At 41.7% G+C, this 25,968-nt stretch overlaps 1 protein-coding gene and 1 long non-coding RNA gene across 3 annotated transcripts in view; both read left to right on the forward strand.

The window, feature by feature from the left end:
* Positions 1–794: 794 nt before the first annotated feature.
* LOC121065231 lies at positions 795–20,705 on the forward strand. Its single transcript, XR_005816945.1, has 3 exons — positions 795–937; positions 2,929–3,077; positions 20,581–20,705. It is a non-coding gene; the product is annotated as an uncharacterized LOC121065231 (long non-coding RNA).
* Positions 20,706–21,476: 771 nt separating this feature from the next.
* The window catches only part of EGFR (epidermal growth factor receptor), a 163,663-nt gene continuing 159,171 nt past the window's right edge, over positions 21,477–25,968 (forward strand). Inside the window, exon 1 of one of the 2 annotated variants that reach the window (XM_040547924.1) lies at positions 21,477–21,957. In XM_040547924.1, coding sequence (XP_040403858.1) covers positions 21,864–21,957 — 94 coding nt within the window. In that variant the 5' untranslated portion in view covers positions 21,477–21,863. The remainder of the gene's footprint in view (positions 21,958–25,968) is intronic. The other variant, XM_040547923.1, reaches the window with a different exon arrangement.

Genomic DNA, 25,968 nt, shown 5'->3' on the forward strand with positions numbered 1-25,968 from the left:
TCTGCATAGCCAGGACATCCATACTGTAGCTGCCTTCTCAATGGGGGTGCTCAAAGGGCTTTTTTCCTCCGTGCCTGCTTGCCTCTTTGCCTAGATGGAGGAACTCAAAATCTCTGAGGTTGTTAGATCTGTTAAATCAGATTGGTTGCCCAGTGGGCTCAAAGATTATTTGGAGGAGACTGACTTAGTTTATGCATACACACAAATACACACACACATGCACTATGTGTGATTACATTAACCTCATTGCCTTAGGAAACTAAGCTACAAGGTGCATGAGATCAGGTTAATAGGAAAAATGGTAGTCCTCACACAGACAATGTGGACAGTTAGTTAGGTCTGTTTGTACAACTGGTTGTTTGCTGACATCAAGAACAAGTTTTATCAGCAGAGCAAAAGGGGATGAAAGAAACCCACCTTGAAAATGTACATAAGTGACTACCATATTTTTGAAGTGTGGGTAGATTTGTAATACAATATAAACATGCAGGTGAACAGAGCAGCATATATAATTTTAGTTATGTTACTTAAAACAATTAGAATCACTTTTATTCTCCTTGCAGAAATAAAGAACAATATATTTGAGGTTTGTGGTGGGATTGTATTCCTAAACCTACCTAGCTGAGTACTGTGCTCGATCTGATGAACAGTAAATCCATCCACAATGTTTTCTTGTGGATGAAAATTAAAAAGAATCCATTTCAACTGTTGAAATCCATTTCAACTGTTAAAAACATGACATCAAACTCTGGCCAAGCCAACTCATTCTAAGCATCCCCTTACAGATGATTATAGGCTATGTTTGGCTCTGCTCCTTGTTGCACATGGAACAAGATGCTGTGGCTCATCCTCTAACCTATATGCTGTCGTAGTGGTCACAGAGTGGTTATGAAATTTCCCACGGCTCCAGATCTGTTGTGTGGATGCTGGACAAGTGGTAAGATCCTGTTTCCAGTCCTAAAGTTTAGCCTCATGCCAAGTTTATTTTTGGGTGACTTGTTCTGTAGAGAATTCCTCCCAGGCATTTGATATCCTTCGATGCTGTAGGAATTAGGTTAGGTGTCAACTGAAATCCACAGTCCTGTTGCTGTAATTGTAAACTGATGAAGTTAAGTTGCAGACAGGAAGAATCAGCTACGTAAACTCATCTTGACTCACACAGTACTTGGTAGACAGTAGAATAATATTTGATAAGAGCAAGGATGGCAGCACTTAGCTCTGAATTATATCTATGGAACTATTTCCTTTGAAGTTTAAGTATTGAAAGCACTAAGTCGTTGTGCACACCTGAGTTCATTATATTCATGTCTGCTTTCATAAATTCTGCATTTACCTCTGCAAACTTGAGTAAGATTCTGATAAGTGCAAAATATTGTAAAGTCAGCTTTGCATTCTCATAGTTAATGTTTTAATGTCTGTCTTCAGCTTTATGCTACCACAGATTTGGCAATTCACAGGCAAAGAATTTTTTTCCCAGCTCCCAATCATATTATAAGCTCCACAGGTTTATAAACAGCATTTATTCTGATGGCATTCTCTAATACAGAGAGTGAGTAGAAAGATGCCTAACAAAAGAGATTTGCAACTCTCAAAGACAAATTTAGCACAGATAATTTCTAATAGAAGAAAGTTTTTCTATATTGTGGGAGAAAATTTTCAAAGGCTAACTGGCAACAGATCGCAATTGTATGAAAGCTTCTCTAAACTGTACATGGCAATCTTCTTGGGATTGCTGGAACCGAGCAATGATCCAGGGATATTCCTTGGAGAACTTTTCTTGGCATGCCCTGCTCTCAACCCCCTCTAAACCTGGTCTTCACAAAGTAGTGAAAAGAAAGGCATATGGAAATCTCTTCCAACTTGTCCTTGCAGTTGTCCTACAACTAACTGAACTTTAAGGGAAAGTTAGTTCCCACTTTCTGGGAAGTAAAGCAGCCTCTGTGTGGAAGATGACCAGGAACACCCATTGTTGCACTGGAGGGGTTTCCTAGAATGAATGACCACAGTCCCTTTCTCTTCTTCCTAAGCAGATTTATTCATTAGTATCTGGTATTGCAGGCCACAGGCATTTAAAAATGCCTCATATACAAATGATGTGATTAGTTTTAAGAATCATGTCATCTTAATAAATATGGGTGCTGCTTTTCTGCCTTTTGGCAGTGCAAATACAGATATCCTTTTTAATGTTTTATTTATTTATTTATTTTTATGAGAGAAAAGGGATTTACTTCATCTGTTTTACTATTTTTGCCAGTCATTTCAACACCAGTTATTCAAGTTTACCTGCAGAACCAATGAGCATGGCATTCTTTTTTAAAATATGTGGAATGGAGTTCTCTGTTAAATACTGGTAGAGATTTCAAGAAAGATAACATATAACAGGTTTCACACTAGAACAATTATCATCAAAACTATTTATAAGCAAGCACTAAATGAAATACAGCAGGTCCAGTGACCAGTTACAGCACAACCCTCATAACATGCATTGGAATCAGACAGACTTCACAAAAGAATTCCAGAGAGCAAGACTGAAATCAAGTAATTCCCTTGTCAGATGAGGGCATCATAAAAATGCCCTCAGAGAAGAGTTTCAGGACCGTGGAGTACTGAACACCTCTGAAAATTTGAAGGTTGTAAGAAATACAGGGAAGTATGGAGAGTGATCAGAGCATTTGTAAAGGAGAAAGGAGATGGGGGATGCTCTAGAGTTCAAAATGCCTTTAAGGAAACTTAGCATAGTCAACCAGCAAAAGCTTGATTAGGAGAATTCTGTCGTAATATACTATAGACTTGGCAAACAGACCATCTTACATCAAGACATTTTTACCTTCTGAGAATTGCTTATCTCGGTTCAATTATAGTTTTGGACTGAACACAGAATTTTTAAGTTTGCACACTTGAGTGGAAATTTTTTTAACACCCCTACAGCTGGCAGGCACTTCCATGATGTTCAAATCCTGCCATGGAGAAGAAAGACTCTGTTGACTCCTGTGGGCTCTGGTTCAGGCCCCCAGGCAACTGGACACCTCACCTAGTTATCTTTTCTCAAACCAGACTTCCAGAAGAAGCCTCGATAGGTAAGTATCTCTGTCCTCCTGTAGCTGCGTAGTCCAGGGCAAGGCCACCAAAGCTCAACTGATATGTCAACCCCACCACAACCTCTTCAGCAAAAAGCCAAAAAAATGATTAAATTCCCTAGATTGGACAAACAGGGCTATCAGCAATTCCTAAGCAAGAACTATGCTATTCCTGATGCCTAATTCATATGGAAATGCTTGGCTTCAAATTATTGGTCTGTGTTGGTATGCAATCTCCTTTTAATCAAGTGACCAAGACTGCTTTTTTTTTTTTTTTTAATTCAGGCCTGGTAACAAACTATAATAACTCACTGAGAATACTTTTCAGGTAAAGGTCTCAAATACCATGTTTAAAATTTCACTAAACTCTTGTGAGGTAAGAATTAATAACTGGTTTGCATTTTGCTCCAGGGAGGCAAGAGGCCATTCACAAATGTAGGCCTTGGTGTTTTGTCCAGTGTGAATACAAGGTAGCTGGTGTTGAGTTGCACATGTGTATTTTGCCTGCTAGTCACAAGCTTTAGCCATTGGGCTCTCCTGTCTGGAGTGATTGAGTGCTGCAGTCAAGGTGTACTACAGGCTGTAGCACAGGTCTTTCAGAGGCAGGCTCTGGCCACCAGGCAGACTGGCTTTTGTTGTCTTTCTTGAGAATTTTTTTTCCGTAGTCCCTAGCTAATACCTGGAGGTTATAACAACCTAAGCAGTAAACAGAGTAAAATGCAGAACTCCTAATAATAGTCACACCGGACCAAAAAATACCAGCTTTAATCCTTTCTGTGGCCAGTCTCTATATCCAGCATCTATAAAACCTTATTACTGAAGTATTAAAATATAGCAGATGTTAGTCAAGCATTTCTACAGACTTAAAGCCATGCTTCCGTAACCCTCTATTCCTCGTGGAGTAAGCAACTGGGGAATGGAAAAACTTTCTTGTGTGTTTTAAGAAGGTAGTAACCCTTGAGTGAGATGTTTTAAGAGCAAGACAAGTTCTCTTCTGAGATGCTTAGCAGAGGAAGCCTGTGTAGGAAGTTGCCGACCTGCTGCAGATGCTTGTGCTCTTCTACAGTTATCCCATCTCTTGGAGCTTGTTGGCTTAATAGTGGATCTGATGTCATTTGGGAATGCTTGCTTTGTTTTTGGCAAGTTCAACTCACTTGGCTTCTTGTGAGTTAGTGTGTATGGATCGTCTACTTGTGTTGTTTGTACCGTGTTTCACCATGTGATTTCTTCTCATACTGCGTTAAGCAACTCAACTAGTTATCTATCACGTTTGTGCACAGGAATGTTGAGGCAAGCTTTATTTTTTCAAATACAAATACTAATCCATTAATTAAATGTTTATATACAATAAAAATCAGGAAATTATTTTCTGCCAAGAAGTATATAGTATAAGAGTATAAAAGAGAGTATACAAAAATATAAAAACTTGTTAAACTTGAACACCACTTTTCTTAAAATCATAGACTATTTATGTTCCTATATACAAAAAGTCAGTCATATTCCTAGAACGTGTTTAACATTTCTGAAGCAGTTTTAACTCTTACAGGATTCTCCTTTCCTTATCTTTTTCTACATGCAGGTTGATGTGCTCTCTTCAGGCACTGTTCTTGTACGTACAGATTGAGTTATCCATTCAGGGAATAGGAAACATGCTCACACTCTGAGTCGCTGGACAAATACAGAATGCCAAGCATAAAAAAATGTAGAAGAGTCTTTGCTTCAAAGAACTTTTGGAAATTGAATATTTCTTAACTATTACAAGCAGTTGTTGAGCAATTCTGACAAAACTGTAAAATTCATCACTGTCTTGAGGATAGGAAAAGGAGCAGTTCCAAGAACAGATGAACTGATGTAAACCTAATTTTCTATAAATATCTATTTCATGATTATTGTCTTCAGTGTTTGAAGAGAATGAGAAGATTGGTGGAAACTTGCTGCATTGCAGAACACTTCTCTCTGAGGGGACTTTCTGGTATCTAATGAGAATTACGCCAGTCTTTCTCACTGTAGACACATTAGGGGGGTGTCTGCTGAGATAAAATTTGTCAGTACACTCAAAAATTAAGGTGGGTAGACAGGTGGACACAGAGCACTACAGTTAGGCTAATCTATGTAGTCTCTGTTTCTTCTCAGAAAGCAGGTTAGAAGAGCCTTATATATTTGGTAACTGGCAGTCACCAAACTAGAAGTGGTGCCTGAAGCATTAGTAGTAGCAAGGAGGGAGGTGCTACTCGAAGAGAAACTCAGGGTGATCCTGTAATGCCTAACATGCTGAAAGACAAAGCAATAAAGTCAGTCAGACAGTGATAAAGTTATTTGCCTGCATATGAATATATTCTTAATCTGTAAGACTGCGTTACCTAATAAAGTAACAGTTTCATTCAGAGTCAAATGCAGCCTGGTAGCTTGCAGAGTAGTTTCCTGTATAAATTATAAAAGCAGTGAGAAACTGAACTGATCTTCCTGGTTATGGAATGACCAAAACCAAGCTGGGATGTTTCTGTTCAGTCACTGATCATTATTTGGGTACCTTTTTTCTTTTAATTAACTTTTTATTATTATTATTTTACATAATTGCTATGAATAGCTTCTGAATTCAAGAGGCCGTATGAGGTGCAAAGTTACCTGATACTATTTCTGATCATGAACAGCACTGCTCATATGTGCCTGAACTCTTGTCTGTGTGACAGTATGGACCGGATAGAGTAAGGAGTCTCTTCCTTTTGGGGTAGAATAACACTCAGCTTCTTACTCTAGTCAGAACACTGCAGGTAGTGTAATTGTACCAGTGCTGTTTAGTGTGTGCTAATTGGTTTGGCAAGGATGGCAAAGATTTAAAACAACCTGCATAAAATTTGATGGGAACATGACATGAAATTTGGAGGAAGGGCCTAGAAACTGGCCAGGTTGTAGTGAGGTGGCGCATCACCAGAGCTATTTCTCTTAATGCGATGTTTAATTTCGTGAGTTTGGACCCCTCTTTGTAGATTATCTAGCAAGCAGACATAAAACAAGACTCAGTTGTGTACTACATGTGAGCTGCTCTAAGGCTTGAAATGGTGAGGCGTATCTCAGACAGTAAAAAGATTATTGCTTGTATAAAGATCTCAGCAGAAAGCCAGCTGCAGTGCCATGTACTCATGATATGCTATGCCTGTGAGACTTGTCTCTGATGAAATAGTATTAATAACCTGATCTCCTGTGGGAGGACTCTGGGAGTATGAAAATTACAAAGCATGGAACCATCTGGAATAAACTTTTCAGATTGCTTGTAAAATTGTACTTAAAGTTGGGGAAATTAATCTTCCCCACAACAGGTTTTCCTTTTGTTTCCTTTCTCCTCCCAAGGCTTTTCATTTCAGCATTTCCAAAGATAGCAATTTAAAACTCTGTGGAAGAAGCCAGGCCACTCACTGCTGATGAAAGTGTTGAATGAGACATAATTCTGGAACCTGGCCACAAGTCACACTGCATTTCATCTAGCAAGGCTCAGAGTGTTTTCTCGATGCTGTTAATTACACAAGGCCTTGAAAGAAGAGAGCGACTATGTTAAATAAAAATCCAGGCTCTCTAGAAACTGGGAGCCATTTTCTCTCTCACTCCACTGTGAATATGAAGTCCTCTGTCACTCTCTTACCCTAGAGAATTGCTAGCAGCTCCACAAGCTCGTGAGCATCCTGGGGGGCTGCTGGCCCCACTGCCAGCCACCCCAAACAGCTCAGCCCAGGAGCAGCGACACCAGCAAACACAGAGCAAAACGGCCTGCTGGTTGCCTGTGCGCACCTATGCAGACCTGCACTGCTATTTGAATGTGCACTCTGCGAATACTGGCAGTACCACCCAGACTTCATTAGCCTAAGGTGATCAGTACATTTCTGTGCATGGGAGTGTCTGCATTTTATGTATCACTACGGCTTGCCTGGGTGTGTATATATTTGTTTGTGTGCTTGCCCTGTAATGATACAACCTATCTTGCATGTATATTTTAAAATACTTTATAAAGTGAGTGTAGGTACCATTATCTGCACCACACAGCAGAGAAAACTGAAGCGGAGGGTTGGAGGTTATACCCTTTGCTGAAGGATGCAGAGCAAGTCATTGGCAGGCTGGGACACCAGATTTCTGGCACAAAGCCTGCAGTCTCCACTAAGCCACGTTACTTTCTGTGCTTATTCATTTTACGAAGCATTATGAATTGTAGATTATCTAACATGCATTCGTTCTGTTGTTTTCAGAAAGCCCCATGGCACTGGAGAGAGGAAATTTTATTTCTTTGCCTAGTGACCTTTGCCACTGCTGCTGCTACTGACAGCAAGACGAGATCAGCAACAAATTGCTTTGACTAAAGTCTGACCTGCAACTAGCAGCTAGCAAGAGCACTTATGCATCCTTTAGCAAATGTTTGATGGAGTGACCTGCCAAGTCCAGCTGCATTCACTTCCAGTGACCATAGCAGGTGGTCAGAGACCCAATTATGACCTGGAATGCTAAACTAGAGTCCTGCAGAGGACCTGATCCAGCAATTAGTCCAGATCCCTGCTGTGCTGCAGGTTTATTTACAGTGACCACTTGCATATATTCATTCTGGAAATGATTAGTTTTGTTTAGTATAGTAAAGCTTAATGGAGAGCAGGTTTTTTTGTTGTTTGGCAACTTTCAGGTTTTGAATATGAGTGCACTTTTTCATTCGGAATAAAAACTTTTCACTAGATTTTTCAGTGAAAGTTTGAAAGAATCTCTTCTCGGAGTGACAGATACTGTCCGTGATGCATTCTTTTAATCTTTAGGCACAATAGTAAAGGAAGTCTAGAAATAAAAATAATTCCTAACCAATAAATTGAAGAATTTAATCTTCAAAATGTCTGAAACAGACCAGAAGGAATATTTTGGATTTGTTCAAAATTTTGGGGAAAATTGAAACAGCACGATGCATTTTCAGTATGGCCTATTCTGCACTTCTCACAGAAAGCTAAAATTTACATGACAAATGTGCCCACCTCCAAAGTAGACTATAAACTGAGAGAACCAACCAAATAAATCACTTTGCAAGAGACAAGTACTTTCCTTTGGTCTTTTTTTAGACTGCAAGCCCCTTAGGGCAGGGATAGTCTTCTTTTTATATCATCTATCAGGCCAACCCACTGCTGAAACTCCAGAAGAAATAGTTTCTACCAGACTTGATTCACATCATAAAATCAGCTTGTGCCCTCTTGTTGACACCTCTACGTAAATAGTAACTGCACAGATATTTAGGCTGGATGTTGTTTCATTTCAAGTGGAGGTAGACAATACGGTGCAGACTGCGGCATTTGCTCATTTAAATAATGTTTTTTATTCCTTTCTCAGCTCTCTTAATCACATTTGAACATCTCACTGTAGGTTGTGAACTGCAAGCAATACATGAAATTAAAGTAGTCAAAGAACCTAAGTGTACTTTTGTGATATATTGCATGAGTTAATTTCAACACTCGCCTGTCTTTAGGCTGTGCAGTGAAAAAAGTTCAATCACACCAAAAATAAGTAAGAAAAATAAGAGAGTTTTTTTATGTGAAGATAAGGTGGACAAGCTTGAAACAAACTCTGTTCCTTCTCCTTCCCTCTCTGCCTTTCTGCCACCCCTTCAGTACCCCCCGCCCCATACGCACACAAAAATCAATTACAAACATAATTCATGAGGCTGTAATCTGATGAGTTTGATCTATTCTTTTGTAGTGGTGCTAGCAGACAGGTTGGACCACTGGGCATAGAGAACAGAGCAGTCTCTGGTTTACTTTACGCTCTGCTTTTCTACAGTAAAACAATATATGTCCAGAAGTCCTCAAAGATATAATGCTGTCTCTTTTCTTTCTCTGCCATAGCAAACTGTTTTATGAAATCTGCTGCTTGAGATGAAGGAATGTCAGGCAACAAACATTGCTGGTCCTAAGTATCCTTGTCTTTTGTGAAACTGTTGGGATCTGTGGCAGTGTGCCTATGGAGGACAGTCTCCTAGTACTGCTTGACACTAATGCCTCTGCACGTGGATGTACGCATGGACAGGTTTGATAAGGAAAGAGAGGAGTGCATTCTTTAAATAACCTGTCAGTATCTTGTTCCAGCAATTTGATGGAAAATAAAGTGAAGAGTTTGTCCTACAGCCATGTAAATCAACAGGGTTGTGTTAACTTGGGCAAGCTTTAATACAGACTGAAGCGCTCTGCACGGCTTTCCTTATTTTGCTCATTGTTATGCAGTGTTTCCCTAATATCATGCATACATTGTGTGAAGCAGAGATTTACATATTCAATATTATTAAGATAGTGCTCCACATTAAAGGCTGGATTCCGAAGCCTTTACTCATGATCAGTAGGTCACTCCTCTGTGAGTAATACCTTGGAGAACAGGGAAGCTCCTAGTGAAATGAAGCACTATTTAACACGGGGTCAAGCTTTAGAGCCTATCCCTATAACATTAGGGACAAATGTTGTCTCTTTCCCTCCTGTACTTCTGTACTACAGATTCTGGCTGGGTCTGCATCACGCAAGAGTGATTTACACAGCCAACTACATGAAACATGTGGGTGGCAGCCTGGTATCAGAGCTGAACTGGGGGAACACAACACAAATATCACCCATCTCTCACGGATATCTCAGAAATCTAGCAGCCCTTAGATGCCTGTCACTCATGATGAGCATGTGGCCCACTCCATGAGCTCAGTGAGAGAGCAGCACCTGAGGGGGCACCAGGGAAATCCACTCCCTTCTATTCAAAACAAGCTCTGGTGGTGGTGGATGAAGGCCATTCCCTCACCAGAGGAAAGAGAAGAGCTGTACTGTATATGCAAACACCTGAGAAGGTGGGAAAGAGTGCCTAAGGACTTCCACTTTTGCTTTCTAGCTTCAGTTCAGTACAATGGGAGATCAGCTGTACCATGTCAAACAAAAAACTGATGTTTCCATGACAATTCTCCCATCACCCCCAGCTCCCAAAAGCTGCTGCAGTGTTAGACCCTTTTGGAGAGACTAATTGAACTTGTGTCCTTGTATTTAACAGTCCTCAATGAATTTGAACGCTCTGATGAATTCGTATTTTTTGCTCACTTCTGTCATGACATGCTGTGTTGATGAGCTCCAGAGCTAAGCTGGACACTGAGTGCAAAATCACAGCTTTGACAAAATAATGTTGCTCCTGACTGTGGGCTACGGGGCCTGCAGGAGGTGACCCGTGACCTCTGCTCTTCTTGGGCAAGTGTTGGCAGCATGGGTTTCCCAACGTCCTGGCCCTGTCCCCAGCAAAACTTGTAGCAACCCTGTTGCTATTTGGGTGGGATGTAGTTATCAGCATCAGACCCAGATTTATAAAGATACTGAGGTATTTGGTTCCTACCAGAATCAGTGCTAGGATCCTCAATATCTTCTTTAAAAAATAAAAAAATAAAATTAAATTAAATTAAAATAAAATTAAATAAAAATAAAGTAAAGTAAAGTAAAGTAAAGTAAAATAAAATAAAATAAAATAAAATAAAATAAAATAAAATAAAATAAAATAAAATAAAAAAGATCTGTGCTGTGTTGCATATGAAGTCTAATCTGCTGGCTTTGAGTTGAGGCATATTGGTGAAACATTGGAAGAGAGCTTGCAGGACTTGTTATACTTGTTCTGTGAATAAGACAAGGCTTTCTATTTCCCAGACTATCGTTCTGACAAATTTTACAGGCACTAAAATAAACAAATACCTTTCCTAGGAAATGCTGCTATTAAAAATGGTCTGACTGGATTTATTTTTTTTAAAGATGGGAAGAGGCTCAAACACATCATTCCACTCTGATTACCAATGGAGGGGAATTATTTGTCTGTTTAGGAGTTGCCTGTAGGCTCATGTGCAACCATTATGCAGTTAAACCCATCTGAGCTCATTGCCCTCTTTCACACTGGGCTCTCTCTGAGCAGGCATAAGCGGGTTCCACATCTATACTGACTGCAGCTGGAGCTTACAGCCTCTGTCCCTGCTCCCCCAAACATACAAACCACCGGCCTCCCCCAAGCTTTCCCCCTGCTTTTAACCCCTCCTAGAAAATGAAGTGTCAGATGTTCGTATTAATGTAGTGGTTAACCAGCCTGTGGCAAGAAACCTTTACCCGGCTGGCTTGATTTATACAGCACTCGTCACCACACCAGTAATTAAGAGAGAACAGAACAGCAATACTGATGCCATATTGCATCGACTTCGCCATCTTTTGATTTCAGGGATAAAACGCCACTCAAGAAATGAGAGTGCAGCGGGTCTTTCAAACAGCAAACACCCTCTTGGGTATACCAAACCAAAATTACGGTGAAAGGTCACAGTTTTAAGCATATTTAACATTCCTAAAACCTGACCTGGCTGCAAAGCACCACATAGACATTAAGTGTTTATTTCTAACAATGACACTATTTGTGCTACCTGTTATCCCTATTTTGCAGGGGGGAGGTTGGGCTGAGGCAGGCTTACAGCTTAAAAGGCCCTGGCTCCTAGTTCAGCCTCCAAGTTTTCAGTCTGCAGAGGAAGATTTTCCTTCTCTGGGAAAACTTTTTTTTTTTTCCCTCCCCCCCCCCCTCACACTTTTTGTACTTGTAAGGCACACGGGTCTCCCAGAAAGGCAGTGACAAGCTCCCACTTGTGTTCCTGAGTGTTTCCATTGTAATTCTTATTTTCCTTTTGCTGCTTTCTCTCTGCTAAGTAAAGCCAGGCGTTCAAGTAAGGTCAATCTTCTGATTCTTGAGAAACTGGAAAAGAAATGCAACCTCCTTGGTTTCTTTTCCCAAGGGGAGTCTGTGTGAGCCGGCCGACTCTGCAGGGAAGCCCTCTGACTTCTGTGTGGGCTTGCTCAAGTAGGTCTGGCTTCTGTTGTACTTTATGTTAGCTCAGGGGTGAGATGCAGAGATAAAAACAGAGGTCAGGAGCAGATCTGTGAATGACAAACATCAGGATCATGCAGCGCATATGCCTCTCCCATTAGCCATAACAACTTTCTTAACCTTGGACCACACTGATGTCCTGATATAGTCTCTTTAAACTTAAAAAAAAAAAAAAAAAAAAAAAAAAAACTCTAGAGATTTCAGACATACTACAACGTGCTCCAATTCAAATAAGGTCATGGAGTTGCACTCTCTAAACCTGTCATTATTACTGAGGTGCTAGCAAGGACATCAAGGTCACATTTCGACTGTTTCAAGTCAGGCCATTGCAGCTTCTTGCCAGCTTCCTATTTTTCAGCCTGGAAGGAAGATTCATGCAGTCACTCAGTCTATCAGTCCCTGTCCCTGTTAACTAATTCTAACCAAATCCCATGGAAGAGTGAGGACATTGCAAACCTTGTGAAACTTGGCAGTAGGTACAGACAAGAGGATGCAGTCCACAGCAGCTCTCTGCTCTGTTGCCATCAGCCCACATGGCCAATTAACATGCATCTGTCTCCGCACAGGTTTGCTCCAATCCTGCTGGCATTGCAGGGTACAAGAGGGTATTGCAGATGACAAAGAGCAAAGGAAGAAAGCACAGTCTTTTGTAAGACACCAGACAGCAATAGTTCCATTGCTCAGAGGCCCAGGCATTTGCTTTCCTTCTGCTGTGAGCATATAGAAAACAGGCAAGATTTTAAACCACTCATCCGTTTGCAGACTTGTCTGCAATTCAACAAGATCCTCATCTCAAATTAATAAATTAGGCAATGTGAGTAATAAAGAGGCATTTGATCACCCAAATAAACCAGAAAAGCTGAAGTATCAGTTTGCACAAGCAAGCGCTCACTGGCTGAGTGAGGTCTAGGCAGTGTAGCGTGAATGCATGAAGGAAGAAGATTATTGAAGTTTAAATTGATAAAACCTTGAGAAAGCTTGAGTCATCAGTGATAAATTTCTGTCTTCAGAGGAAATCAGTTTTAAAGGAAAAGGAGCTGTTTTAGGATGTATTTAAAGTATCAAATTGCATGTATTTATGCTCAAGTCACTTTCCCACTCCCACAGACTGGGAATAGAAGTTGTGGTCCTTGTTTGCCTCTTTGAAAACTGCAGCATCAGTTCTTTTACAGTAAAATAAGCAGTGAGCTCAGGAAGGAAGTAGGTCTGGAGAAGTTAATGTTTTTGTGATGGGTCTGATTTTTTCAATTGAATTGGGTCCCCAGATCTGCAGAAGTGGCTGGGAAAGGAAGTAGTATATAAAATGAAATTATGAGGAGCTTGTAGTTATGGAGCTGCTCACAAAGACGTGGTGACGGAGAATCTGATGTAGCCTACCCAGTTTGACCCATCTAAAACCAAAAAATGTCAGGAGACAGTTTGCTTTATTTTCCTATATCCCTGGGCTGCTTTCTGGTATGCTTTCCATTATATCAGGATATTGTGTTCGTACCACTGGTGCAGGATATCGCACATTGGTAGCTGGGGGGTCTGATGGAAGCTGAGAGTGTGCACATGGAATTGATTAGAGGTTAGCCTCCTCTCAGTGGCAAGTCACGTGGGTATTTTAACATCTGAACCTGGGTCTGGAGGAGAGGAAGCTGTGGAGACAGTTATATCTTAATTACCTCTGTAAGGTTTACTGAAATGCTCAGAGAATTGCTCATCTGTCTGAACAGAATGGGAGTTACTGCTGTCAAAGCTGCTGGGAGCTCAAGAAATAAATACCAGGGAGCTGAGATCAAACAGATATCCTGAGGTGTGCTGGGGACCATGTTATAAATAGGGAGGAACAAAAAGCACAGAGCATTCAGGTGACCTCTTTCAACCCTTCTTTGTATCCATGTTTTGACAGCAGCTAAAAAGTGATGTCAGCCTTTGATTTTCTGGTCTGTGGATTAACTAACTTTCCCTCCATCCTGTAGTGGCACTCAATTCCTGAGGATGTAGTGGCTAGCCCTGGATCCTGCCCTGCCCACTGCTGTGTGCTGCCAGACCAGCTCTGCAGAGTTCTCATGCTGTTCTCAAAGGTGGATGCATCCAGTCCTTTGTTTTCATTACAGGTCTTTTGTATGTTTTGTATTACCCATGGTTACTTCATCTAGCTTATCTCTCAAATTCCCTGGGTAAAGAGGAAGCTCTTAGCATTCTCATCCCACTACCGTTTTCATACTGAGCGGTTTTCTAGGTAACCTGTAAAGGTCTGGTTTGGTTTATATTCTGGGTTTGCGGTCAGCCCAGGCTGGAAACCTCAGAGACTGATGTTTGGATCCTGGTCCCATCTTGCCCTCTACAGATTAAAACTTATATAGGAAAACAAATTTATTTTATTTTATTTTATTTTATTTATTTTATTTTATTTTATTTTATTTTTTTATAATTGTGGTCAACAGGGGCAATGGCAAAGAGAAAACAAGAGGAAGCAAAAAAGGAAGAGTGAAAACAAAACCCATTTGCAGAAGCATTTTGGTGTCGATCAGACACGTGCTTTTGAATGTAATTTCCACTTACACTTTGATTCCCTTTGTGGTGCTGCCTTGGGTGCACAAGCTGGGTTTCTTCCAGATCAAACTAAACAGAAAGGTGCTCTTCAGGTGCAGACGTAGCACACCCCAACCACTAATAGACATTCACTCCATCGTATGATGCTGGAGGCAATCTGAACTAAAATGTGCAGGAACAGGGACAATGTCAGAGCCTCTGTACCAGATATTTTACTTTACAGATCCAATCCTCCAATGCCACATTACCTGCTTAAATCTTAGCTTTCAATATTGTGTATTGCTACATTGACCAAGTTGCAGTAAGACATTCCTTAGGGGCATTTACCTTCACTCCTCCTCATTAGAAAATAAAGATATCATTGCTGGGAAGCCAGGCTCTTTGCAGCCTCTCTGGTCTCCACAACCTGTTCTTCCACTCAGTCCCATTTGCTGAATCTCTCCAACATGCTGCAGAAAGCATCTACTTGAGAAAGACTTTGGAAGTTACAGCTATCGTAAAGGCAAAAGGAGACTGGTTGCTTGGCATATTCTTAGGGGATTTGTTTCAGCACAGTTGCAATCTCTGTGATATAATTTAGATTAATCACACTGAATTGTTCAGTGTTTGCTACATATGTCTTTATTATTTAGCTATACAGTTCTAAATAAAATGTGATAGATTTTTTTTAAGCATTATGACTTATTTTGCTTAAAATAGAAATCACCATCTACTTTATGGTTAAAATGCTTTGGGGACACAACTTTAAAATACATGAGAGAAAAAATCCTTTTCCCATTCTCTTCAGTGACAGCTTTGCTGTTGAACCAAGATTTCATGTGGAAAACACAAGGTAATGATTTAAATGGCATTTCTCTGGAGTCACAGCTAAACAACAAGCAATGAAGTGTCTATGATTGTTAGGGTGCTTATTATAGTAAAGAGCTGGGAGAATAGAACTGATGATCATCTTTGCTTTTTTTGGCTAGAAAGTAAAATTTGCCTACTGAGATATTCTGTATTGAATACGTTGATGCTGAGATGAATGAGAAACAGAGTTGCTGACTTTGAAAAATTGGGAAATAGGGATGGCTGTGTCATATTGGTAAATTATGCAGTGAGTGTTCCCTGGATGAGATCACCTGCGCTATTCACTTATATGAACAGTCCAGGGGTAAGCTAGCTAGTGTTCTCTTAAACATGGGTTTAAAGTTAGCAGAGGCCAAGGATTGCTCCTGGTCAGTAGTTTGGGTGCCATCACACTGGTCTGAAGGCTGAGAGAGTTTAGCATTACAGTGGATACAAGCTACTCTATGGCAATTCATTTACACGTTGGAGATGATCCTGAAAATGCTGGATTTACTAGTATAGTCAGCCTCTGTGTGTCTTTGTTTTAATTTGAGCAACCTATAGAAAATAATGTAGAAAAATGAGCTAAAGCAGGGATACCTCTACAATGCAAAATAATGAGTCACCGCGTGGGTAAAAGGGAAGGCTGACTTCTTCCATATTAGTTAACCCAAATAAGGACTGGTAGCTGCAGTTGTTTAGGAGAATCGTGGTTTTGCAACCTCTTATCACTCCTATCTGTGTCCGCTTTGGATGCAGACAGCAGGAGATGGCTGAATCTGAAGAAACCCCCGTTAGCCGCACCCTTGATGCAACGCACATTCCTTGTGCATTGACTCAGGCCTATCAGCTTTCCTCTTCTCTGTCTTTGCCATGTTTTTCCCAGCACTACAAACACCTGGGGAGACAGTGTTTTGAGCAGCCACTTGCTATATTTGCTCATGGTATTGAACTTTGGGTAGGAGCTGGGAAGGAACAGATCAAAGGACTTCACCAGGAAGGGAAGGGACAATGAAGGTTAAGCACACCCAGCCCCAACCAGACATCACACCTGAGCTTGGCTTTGCAGCACTTTTACTCTCCATAAGGCAAAGTTCAGGGCATAGGCTTGTGTCATCGCCGTGTGTTGTTGCCTCTCTTTTTCACTGTGGACATACCTGGGCTATGACAGCCCGTGCAACCAGTCAGGAATTAGGAGAGCAAAGCTGTAAAGTCCCTTCTTCACTTGTGCAGAATGGACAGTGAAAGCAATTCCATTAGCAACATTAATGTTAATAACCAGCCACCTACTATTACCAGTCACCCACCTTGAATATTTATGAACTGGTGACATTAGCATTACTTTTACTGACAGTAGATTGATCAACAACATGTTCAAATTGTATTTGCTGCAACCATACTGAGAGGTATGACTTCTGGCTGAGAGAGTGCATGTTAGCACAGTAATATCAGTGTTAAAATACAGAAACAACTCAGAAGCTTGTTTCTCTGCAGAAAGCTGCTGCAAAGTTTACTAACAAAGGCTGTGGGTATAACATATCTCATTTGATCACAGTATCATCCTTATGTCCTTACCTGTACAAACTGTAAAACCCAGTTGGTAACTTACTTCAGCGAGATCAAAGAAATGTCTAGCATCAGGGTTTGTCCCACCATTAAATTATGTGAAAAAACACAGCAGTGTGAATATGATGTTATAAATATGAAAGCAATGGATGCTTTCAAGCAGGAAATGTATTCTACTCCTTGAAATTGTTGAGTAGATGCCTATAGATATGCCTCATATTCCAACAGTTCAGTAGAGAACTAGGGAGACAGAAGAAATAATATATTTTGGGGTATTAAAACTATATTGAAATATATATTATATTTCATCAATATTGTATAATTAATATTTTATCACTATTGTATAATTATTCTCATGATACCCTGATAACATTGTTCAGTTAATATTATCAATTGTAACGCTTAGTTTAAATACTGAAATAATTTGCTACATACTTTTTTGAGTAGTTATTTTAGATATTAAACAAAATGCACAAAACACTTTTTTTTCTTTTCTGCTTTATATCTACAAAAATGAGGGGGCTTTTCAAAGAGAACCCATAATTCAGAAAATAGATAACCAGCAGTTTCTCTTCAGCAATGAGTGGCATGTCATCTTTTAGTACTAAATCCCAGTACAGCCGTAAATGTGTCAGTGTTTGTTTTTATATCTTCTTTTTTTTGGGCCTACTTTTATTAGTGAATAAGCTGGTGCTGCAAACCTTATCCAAGTTTAAAACATTTAAAAGTCTTTTCCTGAGTTAGGAGAAGTTTTCCTAGAAAAGGCATCATTGAACTTGTGGACTGAGGTAACAGATAAAAACCTGGACATAAAGAAATTAAAATACTAAAGTTTGGGGACTCACTTGAGATAACACCACACAGTCATGTGTCAAAATACTGACTATGCAATTTAGTATAATTAAGATTTAATTCCAGCACACGTGTGTGTTGGTCTTGTCCTTTCTGTGTGCAGCTGTACAGACAAGCAAACAGTGTTAAGAGAAGACAGAGAGAACTTGAGTGTGTAAAGACATATACATTTTTATCAGGGAAGCTCTCTAGAAGGAGCATAATCTGACGAGGTTTAAATACAATGTTTAGAATAAACAGCTCTTGAGTGATAACCCCAGTTCTGCCACTAACACTTTGCCCAAGGCAAATTACTTTACATCTATAAAATGGAAATGATAGCTACTAACCTGCTTTACAGGAGATTTGCAAAGATAAATTAGTTAATGTTTGTGCAATGTTTTGAACATGTAAAGTGCCATTAAGCTCAAAGAATTATTACCTCAGTTCTTGCTTTAAAACCTCAGCAGGTAGTTGTAGAATACAAACTATCATGCAAACTACAATGTCCACAATCTCAAACACCACACACTGAGATCTAAGCAAGCCAGACTGTAAAACCCTGCTAATTCAGCTCCACTTATTTCTTCTCTTCCAATAAAAAGCCTGGCCTTTAAAATCACTTCTGCAATACAGAATCATAGAATGGTTTGTATTGGAAGGAATGGTTTGTATTGGAAGGAATCGTCTAATTCCAAACCCTCTACTATGGGCAGGGATGCCACCAATTAGACCAGGTTGATCAAAGCCCCGTCCAAACACTTCCAGGGATGGGGCATCCACAACTTCTCTGGGCAACCTGTTCCAGTGCCTCACCACCCTCACAGTGAGGAATTTATTCCAAGTATCTAATATAAATCTACCTTTTTTTTTTTCATTTAAAGCCATTACCCCTTGTCCTATCACTATACCCCCTGACAAAGAGTCCCTCTCCTGCTGTATTGTCATTGAGGAATAGTTGCTAATGAATTTTTGGAGAGAGGCAAATGCTGACCCGGTTCTCAATGGATAATAGAAACCAGCCTACATGTGTTTATGCTAAACATACAGAAGATACAAGATGGGTATGTATTATAAAATAAGTAAAACAAAAGAACCTTGAACCAAGATGTTATATTTAGTGTGATATTCTCACTATGAACTATTAATTTAAAAGCTAGTGGTCAAAAGCCTGAGCTGTGTCCTATGGCCTTTGATCTATGTACATATGCAGATGGTAATAAAAGTTTTGCAATATGAAGGAATATTGTGCGTCCATGCTGAAATTCACTGAGTTACATTAGCTTCAAAGGAGTTATACCAAATCTAGTCGCTGGGTATGTGACCAACTATTTAGGGAAAATACCTTGTTTGAATTCAAACTTTCAGAAGTTTTTACTGAAAAAGGCCTGAAAGACCTACCTGTGATCAGAAATGTCTAAAACCTCAGTCTTAGAGTCTCTAAGTATCTAGTGACCTTGGCAAGTAGAGCACAGATGTCATGAAAACAATACATTTGTGCTCAAATATATGGGAAGACAGAATTCACAGTAGCTTGCTTTAGTAGTGCCGCACTGCCAGCATCAGGTGAGACTTTCCTGTTGTGGATATTTGCAGTGTGGGAAAGAAAATTTAAATGGGAATTTGCCTTGTCTTCCCTCACTCACCTTGTCAGGAATGAAGGAGGAGTTAAGTTAGGATCAAATGCTTGGCTTTATGGGGATTCATTTAAGGACAGGACGTGATGGGTGGTGAATTAAGTATGAAATGTTCCTGCTCAGTACAGCAGGTAGAATAACAATTGCATGAAAAATTCTGTAATACAAGTATCTGTTTTGCAGCGTGTTAGGACAGGACTTTGTCAAGTTTCTCCTCTGAATTCACATGCAAAAGATGTTTCCTTTTTCCCATGTTTAGTTTGTTTTTCAACTGTCACACTGCATCCTTTCTCCTTCTAGATTTTAAAAACTCCATTGCTTTCCATGTTGGTATCCTGAGGCTCAACATGCGTAACTAGAGGCGTAAGTTTTTGTTTGGTATTTATCTATAAAATTGATTTGAGATTCTTTTCTTCAATGTCTTAATTGCACTTCCTTTCATACAATGCAAGCTGCGATCTTTATTGTGAGTCGAGGTTACTTTGCAAATATTCCATCCCTAGAATTTGATATTTTTTTTTTCCTGGACGTCTCATTTTTAAAAATCCTCCAATTTGTCTAAATAAATGAAAATGAATCATATATACATAAAATTTATGAGGTTGCAGCATGTGAGGGTCTTTGAAGTGATTTGAATGAAATGAATGTTGCACTGTAAGATCAGATTCTGACCTCTGCTACAGCCACAGAACCAATCATATGAGTAGAGTTGTATGGATGTTATTAATGTCTGAATTTACCTCAAAGTATTTCTTTTGCATTATTTACAAAATATAATCAAAACAGAAAGCCAGCTACATCATTCAAAAGCTAACTTGTAACCCAGTTCATCTTAATAAATGATTACAGGTATAATACGTGTTTAAAGGCATGTGTTCAAGCATCTCTTTTGCGCTAGTGTAAGTCAATGGGGTGGTGTTTTTCTTTGCCTAATTAGCACAGTAACTTGTTAAACTATCAGCAGAAAAAGACTGTCCAGAGGAAGCTGACTGGAAAGAGAAAAGTAACACATCTCTCAGAAGACATGCATCACAGAGGCAAGTCAGGATACACTCAGTGGCAGTTTTGCAATCCATTGTGTTCCAGCACACTGTGATAGACATAGGCATTTAGCACGTAATCCCCCAAACCGTATGTCATTATGGACTTCAGTTCAGGAGTTCCCAATTAATCATAACAGTTCATATCCTATTGACTATGCGACTGTATTTCTTTCCTCACAGGAGGAAAGAAATTACCAGCAGCGTGTGGCAAGTTTGACTGTTGAATCAGAAGGTGGCAGACCGTTTACAGTGAGATCCCAGCCCAGACAAGTGGCACTTCACGTCCTATTCCACTTTACGGACAGCAGCCTGTTTGGAAGAAAAAAAAGAAAAGAAAAAAAAATATATATTGGTACCACAAGCATATCCCACTGAATACTGAACAGCTTGGTTTTGCCTCTTGGGGTGAAGATGCTGCGGGGGGAGGATCACTGTTCATGTGCTCCTTTGCTTAATGCCTGTGGATTTCCCTGCAGCATCTCAAGAACACTTGTATTATTGTGTGTTCATTAAGCAACTTACTACACGGAGCAATTTCTCACCGCCAGTGCAAGAAAATAGGAGCAGCACGCACAGATAGGGCCCCTGCTATCCTGGTGCTAAAAGAGGCATAGGGGCAGTGCAGGGTTTTGGTTTTTTTTTTGCACGCACACACCTGGCATTGCACTGGGGGGCAGCTGAGCACCCCGAGAACAGGGCTGGTTGCACGGGGCCGAGTTTGCTCTGGTTTCGGGGGGAGCAGAAAGGAGGGCATCGCTCTGCATCCCGGCTCCTTTTGGGGACGGGCTGGAGCAGGAGGGGGTGCTGCTGCCGAAACTCCGCGCTGCGCCCCCCGGGGGGGACACGATGAGGACCGGAGGCTGTGCAAGGGCCACGCAGCTATTTGGCAAGCAGCGATGTAAACGCACGGGCTGAAGCCTCCGGGCAGCAGGATATACCCCCTACACACCAACCCCATAGCCCGAGAGGGGAGGGGGACAGAGGACCTGCCCCCCCAAATATTCTCTCTCCCTCCATCCCGGGCCAGGTGGGGGGGCCGCCCTTTCCCCACCTGGGCGGGGTTCCTCCTCCCCTTCCTCCTTGCTCCCGCCCCATCCTCCTCCTCCTCGGCGTCCCCAGAGGGAGCCCCTGCGCTCCTCGGCCGGGCTGAGAGCGAAGCCGGGCGCTCCCCGTCCCGCAGCCGGCCCCAGCCGCCCCGCAAGTCCCCGCAGCCCCCGGCAGCAGGAGGAGCAGAGGGAGGAGGAGGAAGAAGAGAGGGAGGAGGAAGAAAGCAGCACCCACCCCCCCCGCTGCGGGGCACGCACGTGTGCGCGCAGCCCTCGACGGCCGCCCAGCAGCATGCAGAGCCCAGCCTTGCGGAGCATCGCCGCCCAGAGGGGCTGAGCACTTTGGGGTGCAGGGGAGCATCTCCGAGCAAAGCTCCGTGCCCCCCGACCCTACTGCAAGAGGGGGCGTCCCGCAGGATGGGCGGCCGCAGCCCCCCCGGGGCCGCTGTCCTGGTGCTGCTGCTGCTGCTGGGGTGCGTCGCCCCCTGCTTCGCCGTGGAGGAGAAAAAAGGTAAAGGGGGGAAAAATGGGGGAAAAAAGAGGGGAAAAAGGGGGAAAGGGGTCCCGCCGGAGGCACCCCGTGGGAGCCGGGCTGCGGGCGGCGGCGCGCCGCGGCCTCCCGCGGGGAGCGGCGGAGGGAAAGTCCCGGCCTCTTCCTTAGGAGAGGAAAAAAAAAAAAAAAAAAAAGAAAGAGAAGGGAGAAAAGGGGAAAACAAACCTCTAGCAGCGCTCCCGCAGCTCCGACTTCCTGATTCTAGGTTTATTTTCTTTTGTGGGGGTGGAGGAAATAAAGGGAATAAACCTTGGCACATCTCATCGCTTGTGCTTCTCTCCTTTCGTGGTTTCTTTTTTTTTTTTTTTTTTTTTTCTCCCCCTCCTTTCCCCGCTCCGCTCAGCTCCCCTCTCTTCCCCTCGTCGCCCCGTGGCTCCCGCAGCGCTTTGCCCGGCTCGGCCCCGGTGCTGCCACCGGCCCCATCCCGCACCGCTCCCCGCGGAGCTCGGCGGGGAAAAGCCGAGCAGCCCCCGAGCGAACACCGCTCCGGCACCCCCTGCTTGTCGCTCTGCCCCCACACCTCCGCTTGTCCCGCTTGAAAACGAGAAATATCCATGCACGCACCTGGGAAGGGGATGTGTGCCCAGAAATGGGGATGCGCGCACCCGGGAAGGGGATGTGCGCACGGAAATATCCCCGCACGCACCTGGGGAGGGGATGTGCGGAAAGAGGGAAAACGTCACGTGGGTTCAGTTTCCCCCGTTGTTAAACCTAAGAGCGATTTATTCCCGTCCTTCCCCCCGTGGGGAAGCCGCCCCGACTCCGCTGTCACCCCTCGGTGGGTGCGTGGGAACTGCGCGGAGCGGCCGGGGCAGGGCGCAGGGGGCCGGGGCCGCGTTTGATATTTGAGAAACTGGTTTCGAGGGTGAGAAAAGGGTTCTGGCTGGTCAGATCATTGCTTTTTCTCCGTGTGTGGTGTTCTTTTGTGAGTTTCGAGAGCAGGCCCTGACTGCTGTTCCAGGCAGAGCACAGTCCTCTTCATCTTGGAAATCTGCCAGCAAGGGGAAAAATGCAGATTTCTTTTTTGTTGTTGTTGTTGTTTTACTCTTTCTTTCTTTCTAAAGAAAAAGTGGGAGAAGAGAATTAATAGTGATTAGAAGAGCTATGTGTGGCTTAAAACGACCTAGGTAGTCTTTCGTGACTGTGAACAGTAAAAACACCCTGAAAGGGAGAAACACCCCGTTCGAAAGAACTAGTTGCACAACCTTAAAAAAGTGAAGAGGCTCTCTTGCTCCAGAAATCAAGTTCATACCTGTTGTTGATGTAACATGGGCAGTTTTTCTTTTCTGTTTTTTTTTTTTCTTCACCCTTTGAAAATGATGGGAAGCAAGCTGACTCTACCTCCTATGCTGTGTTAAAGCTTTTGAAGTGCAATCTCAGGTGCATATACCCTGCAGAATATGTAAAGTGTGAGGAGAAAAACATTGTTACCTTGTTTATAGTGTTTAATTCTGTGTCTCATGAAATTGTAAGGGTGCTGTTTATTTGAGGATTATTAAATAATCAACAGCTATGTGATAAACCCAACGGAGATTATTCACGATATGTTCTGTTAGTGAGTAACTGTTTCTGTGAGGAGAGCTGGAGACTTGGTGGCAGAGGGGAAGGCAAAACAGTTGAATCAGTTATTTGGTATTTATTTGTTTTTCTCCACACCTGAGGATGAGTAAGAAAATAAGTCATGGGTACAAAATGAAGCAGCATTTGAGAATCATGAGATATTGATTTGAAGCAATAGGTCCAACAGGTAGTAGACCATCAAAGCCTGCTGAGGTCCGGTCACATTATAGGACTCCTAGGCATCTGAATTCAGAATAATTCTGAAAGCAAATGTGCTGTAATAAATATGTGCAACACTTGTGTTTTATGAAAAAATTCTGTTGCCTCTAGAAGTTCAAATGGCATATGAATTTACACTTTTAAAAATTTCAACCTGCTTTGTTCTATTCCCCAAAAGAGCTGATGCCTCAATAAATAAATAAATAAATAAAAGTACCCAGGCAAATGTTCTTGCTAGAAGAAGGTCTGAATCAACCTATAAAATCTGATCAACATAATGGTTTAATGGAAATTTAAATATAGTTCTGTGTTTTCCCAAAATTTTAGAAAGATTTCTTTGAATATGGATTAGAGAAAACTTATTTAGTTGTAAGACTGTAGATGTGAAGATGAAAAACAAACAACAACAAAAAACAATTGTGCTTATTCCAAAACCAAACAGCGTTGTTGGAAACTGAAGTACACTGAAAGGGATCAATATCTACCTCTATCTCTATCTACCTGCTCTAATGTTGACCCAGATTAACGATGGTGGAACTAATCTGGATTTCCACTGATGTTTGCTGGATGGCCTTTTAGGTGGTATCGAAGATAAATACCTGTGACAGCAGGCATGTTGCTTCCTGCAGGATGCATTGGACCAATGTCCATTTTGTGTGTCAATGCTCAAGGATGGCACTACAGTTAAGCAAACTGCTTTTCATTGCTTTATTGGTTTTCTATCCCTAGTTTTGATCTGTAGTTACAGCTGTCATGGGATGGGAGCTGGGAGTGGACATGCAAACCCACTGGGCAGCTCTGTGGCTGCAGAAGTTCTCTGTGACGCCCTTGTGTAACCGATGTCTTCTATATCGCTTTCTGGAAAACAAAGGGAAATTAACCTCCTTAAGGATGCTGAAGGACGCTCCTTAAGGATGCTTTCATTTCCACATGAAATGAAAGAGAGCCATGTAATATTTTATGCAGTGGGCTACGTGCGTACTGATATTATGTGATGCTGCATTTCAGATTTTGCAGTTTCTGCACTGCATGTTATTCCATACCTACTTGTGACGGACACAAGCATTGCAGTTCTTGTGGGTTGTGTAGTGCTTGCTCCAGTTACGTGCAGACAGCTCTGCCTTTTCAGATGATCTCCTCTCTTGTACCTGCATTTGTTTGTGTTATCACTGATGCAAGAGGAGTTTCCTGTATGGAAACAGGAGAAAAAGGCAGGGGGAGCTGTTATTTATTTGTTTGTTACCTAAGGTCCTGTCTGTGCACTGTGCGCTTTTTTCTTTTTTCCTCTTCTCTCCTTGGTAAATGACTGAACTTGTTGTTGTTGTTTTCTTTTTTATTTTGGAAACTATATTTGTGAAACCGCAGAGGTGTGTGCAGTTAGAGGTATGGAAACTTAGGTGCTGAAACAGTCCAATTTGGTGAAATAATACAATTAAGAGAAGTCTTGAGTATAGACCTGCTCCTACTCCAGTGCTTCGATGTGTGAATGACTAAGGGCAAAACCCAAATCCTATTGTTAAGGGCAACTTCAGATAAGCAAGAAAAGGAAGATAAAGTGACAGCAGTTATCTCCTTAATTCAGACAACTTACAAATACAGTGGCTATGTGCAAAATGCTGCAAAAGAGACTGATGTCTCAACAGAGTGTGTGCATGTGTGTAGGGTGAACAAACTACCCACAGAAATGATAGTAGTAAATACAAACGTATTATTTCTTGCATCAAGAGTATGTGAAGAGATTTGCAGATAAATGAGAAATCAAGATCGATGCCCTGGAGACTACAATCAGAGTAGTCCATTGTAATTCATTTGTTAATTTATAGAGAGAGACTTTCAGGGAGTGTCACACAATGCCATTATGCTCCTCGGGGCTGACTTTTGTATTTGGGTATCCATCTATCACTGAAATCACTGGGATATGTGAGCTTTAGCAGCAAGATAGCTGACTAGCCAAACCAGTTCCTTCAAAAGGCGTCCTTATCTTCCTCTAGCACAAACTGCGTTAGCTTGTTAGCTCTTCAGAAACCAGCCTACTGAAAGGTTTACTTCATTTCAGGGAGGATGACCATACCTTCATCAAATGTAGCAATATCAATAGTTTCAGTGCAAAACCAAACTCCTGGATTAGTCCAAGTTTCGGTAGTATGTGTGTATCAGAGGGTACAGTCACCCTGTGCATGTGAGCATTGC

Source organism: Cygnus olor, chromosome 2, assembly GCF_009769625.2.
Source record: "Cygnus olor isolate bCygOlo1 chromosome 2, bCygOlo1.pri.v2, whole genome shotgun sequence".
Lineage (NCBI taxonomy): Eukaryota > Metazoa > Chordata > Aves > Anseriformes > Anatidae > Cygnus > Cygnus olor.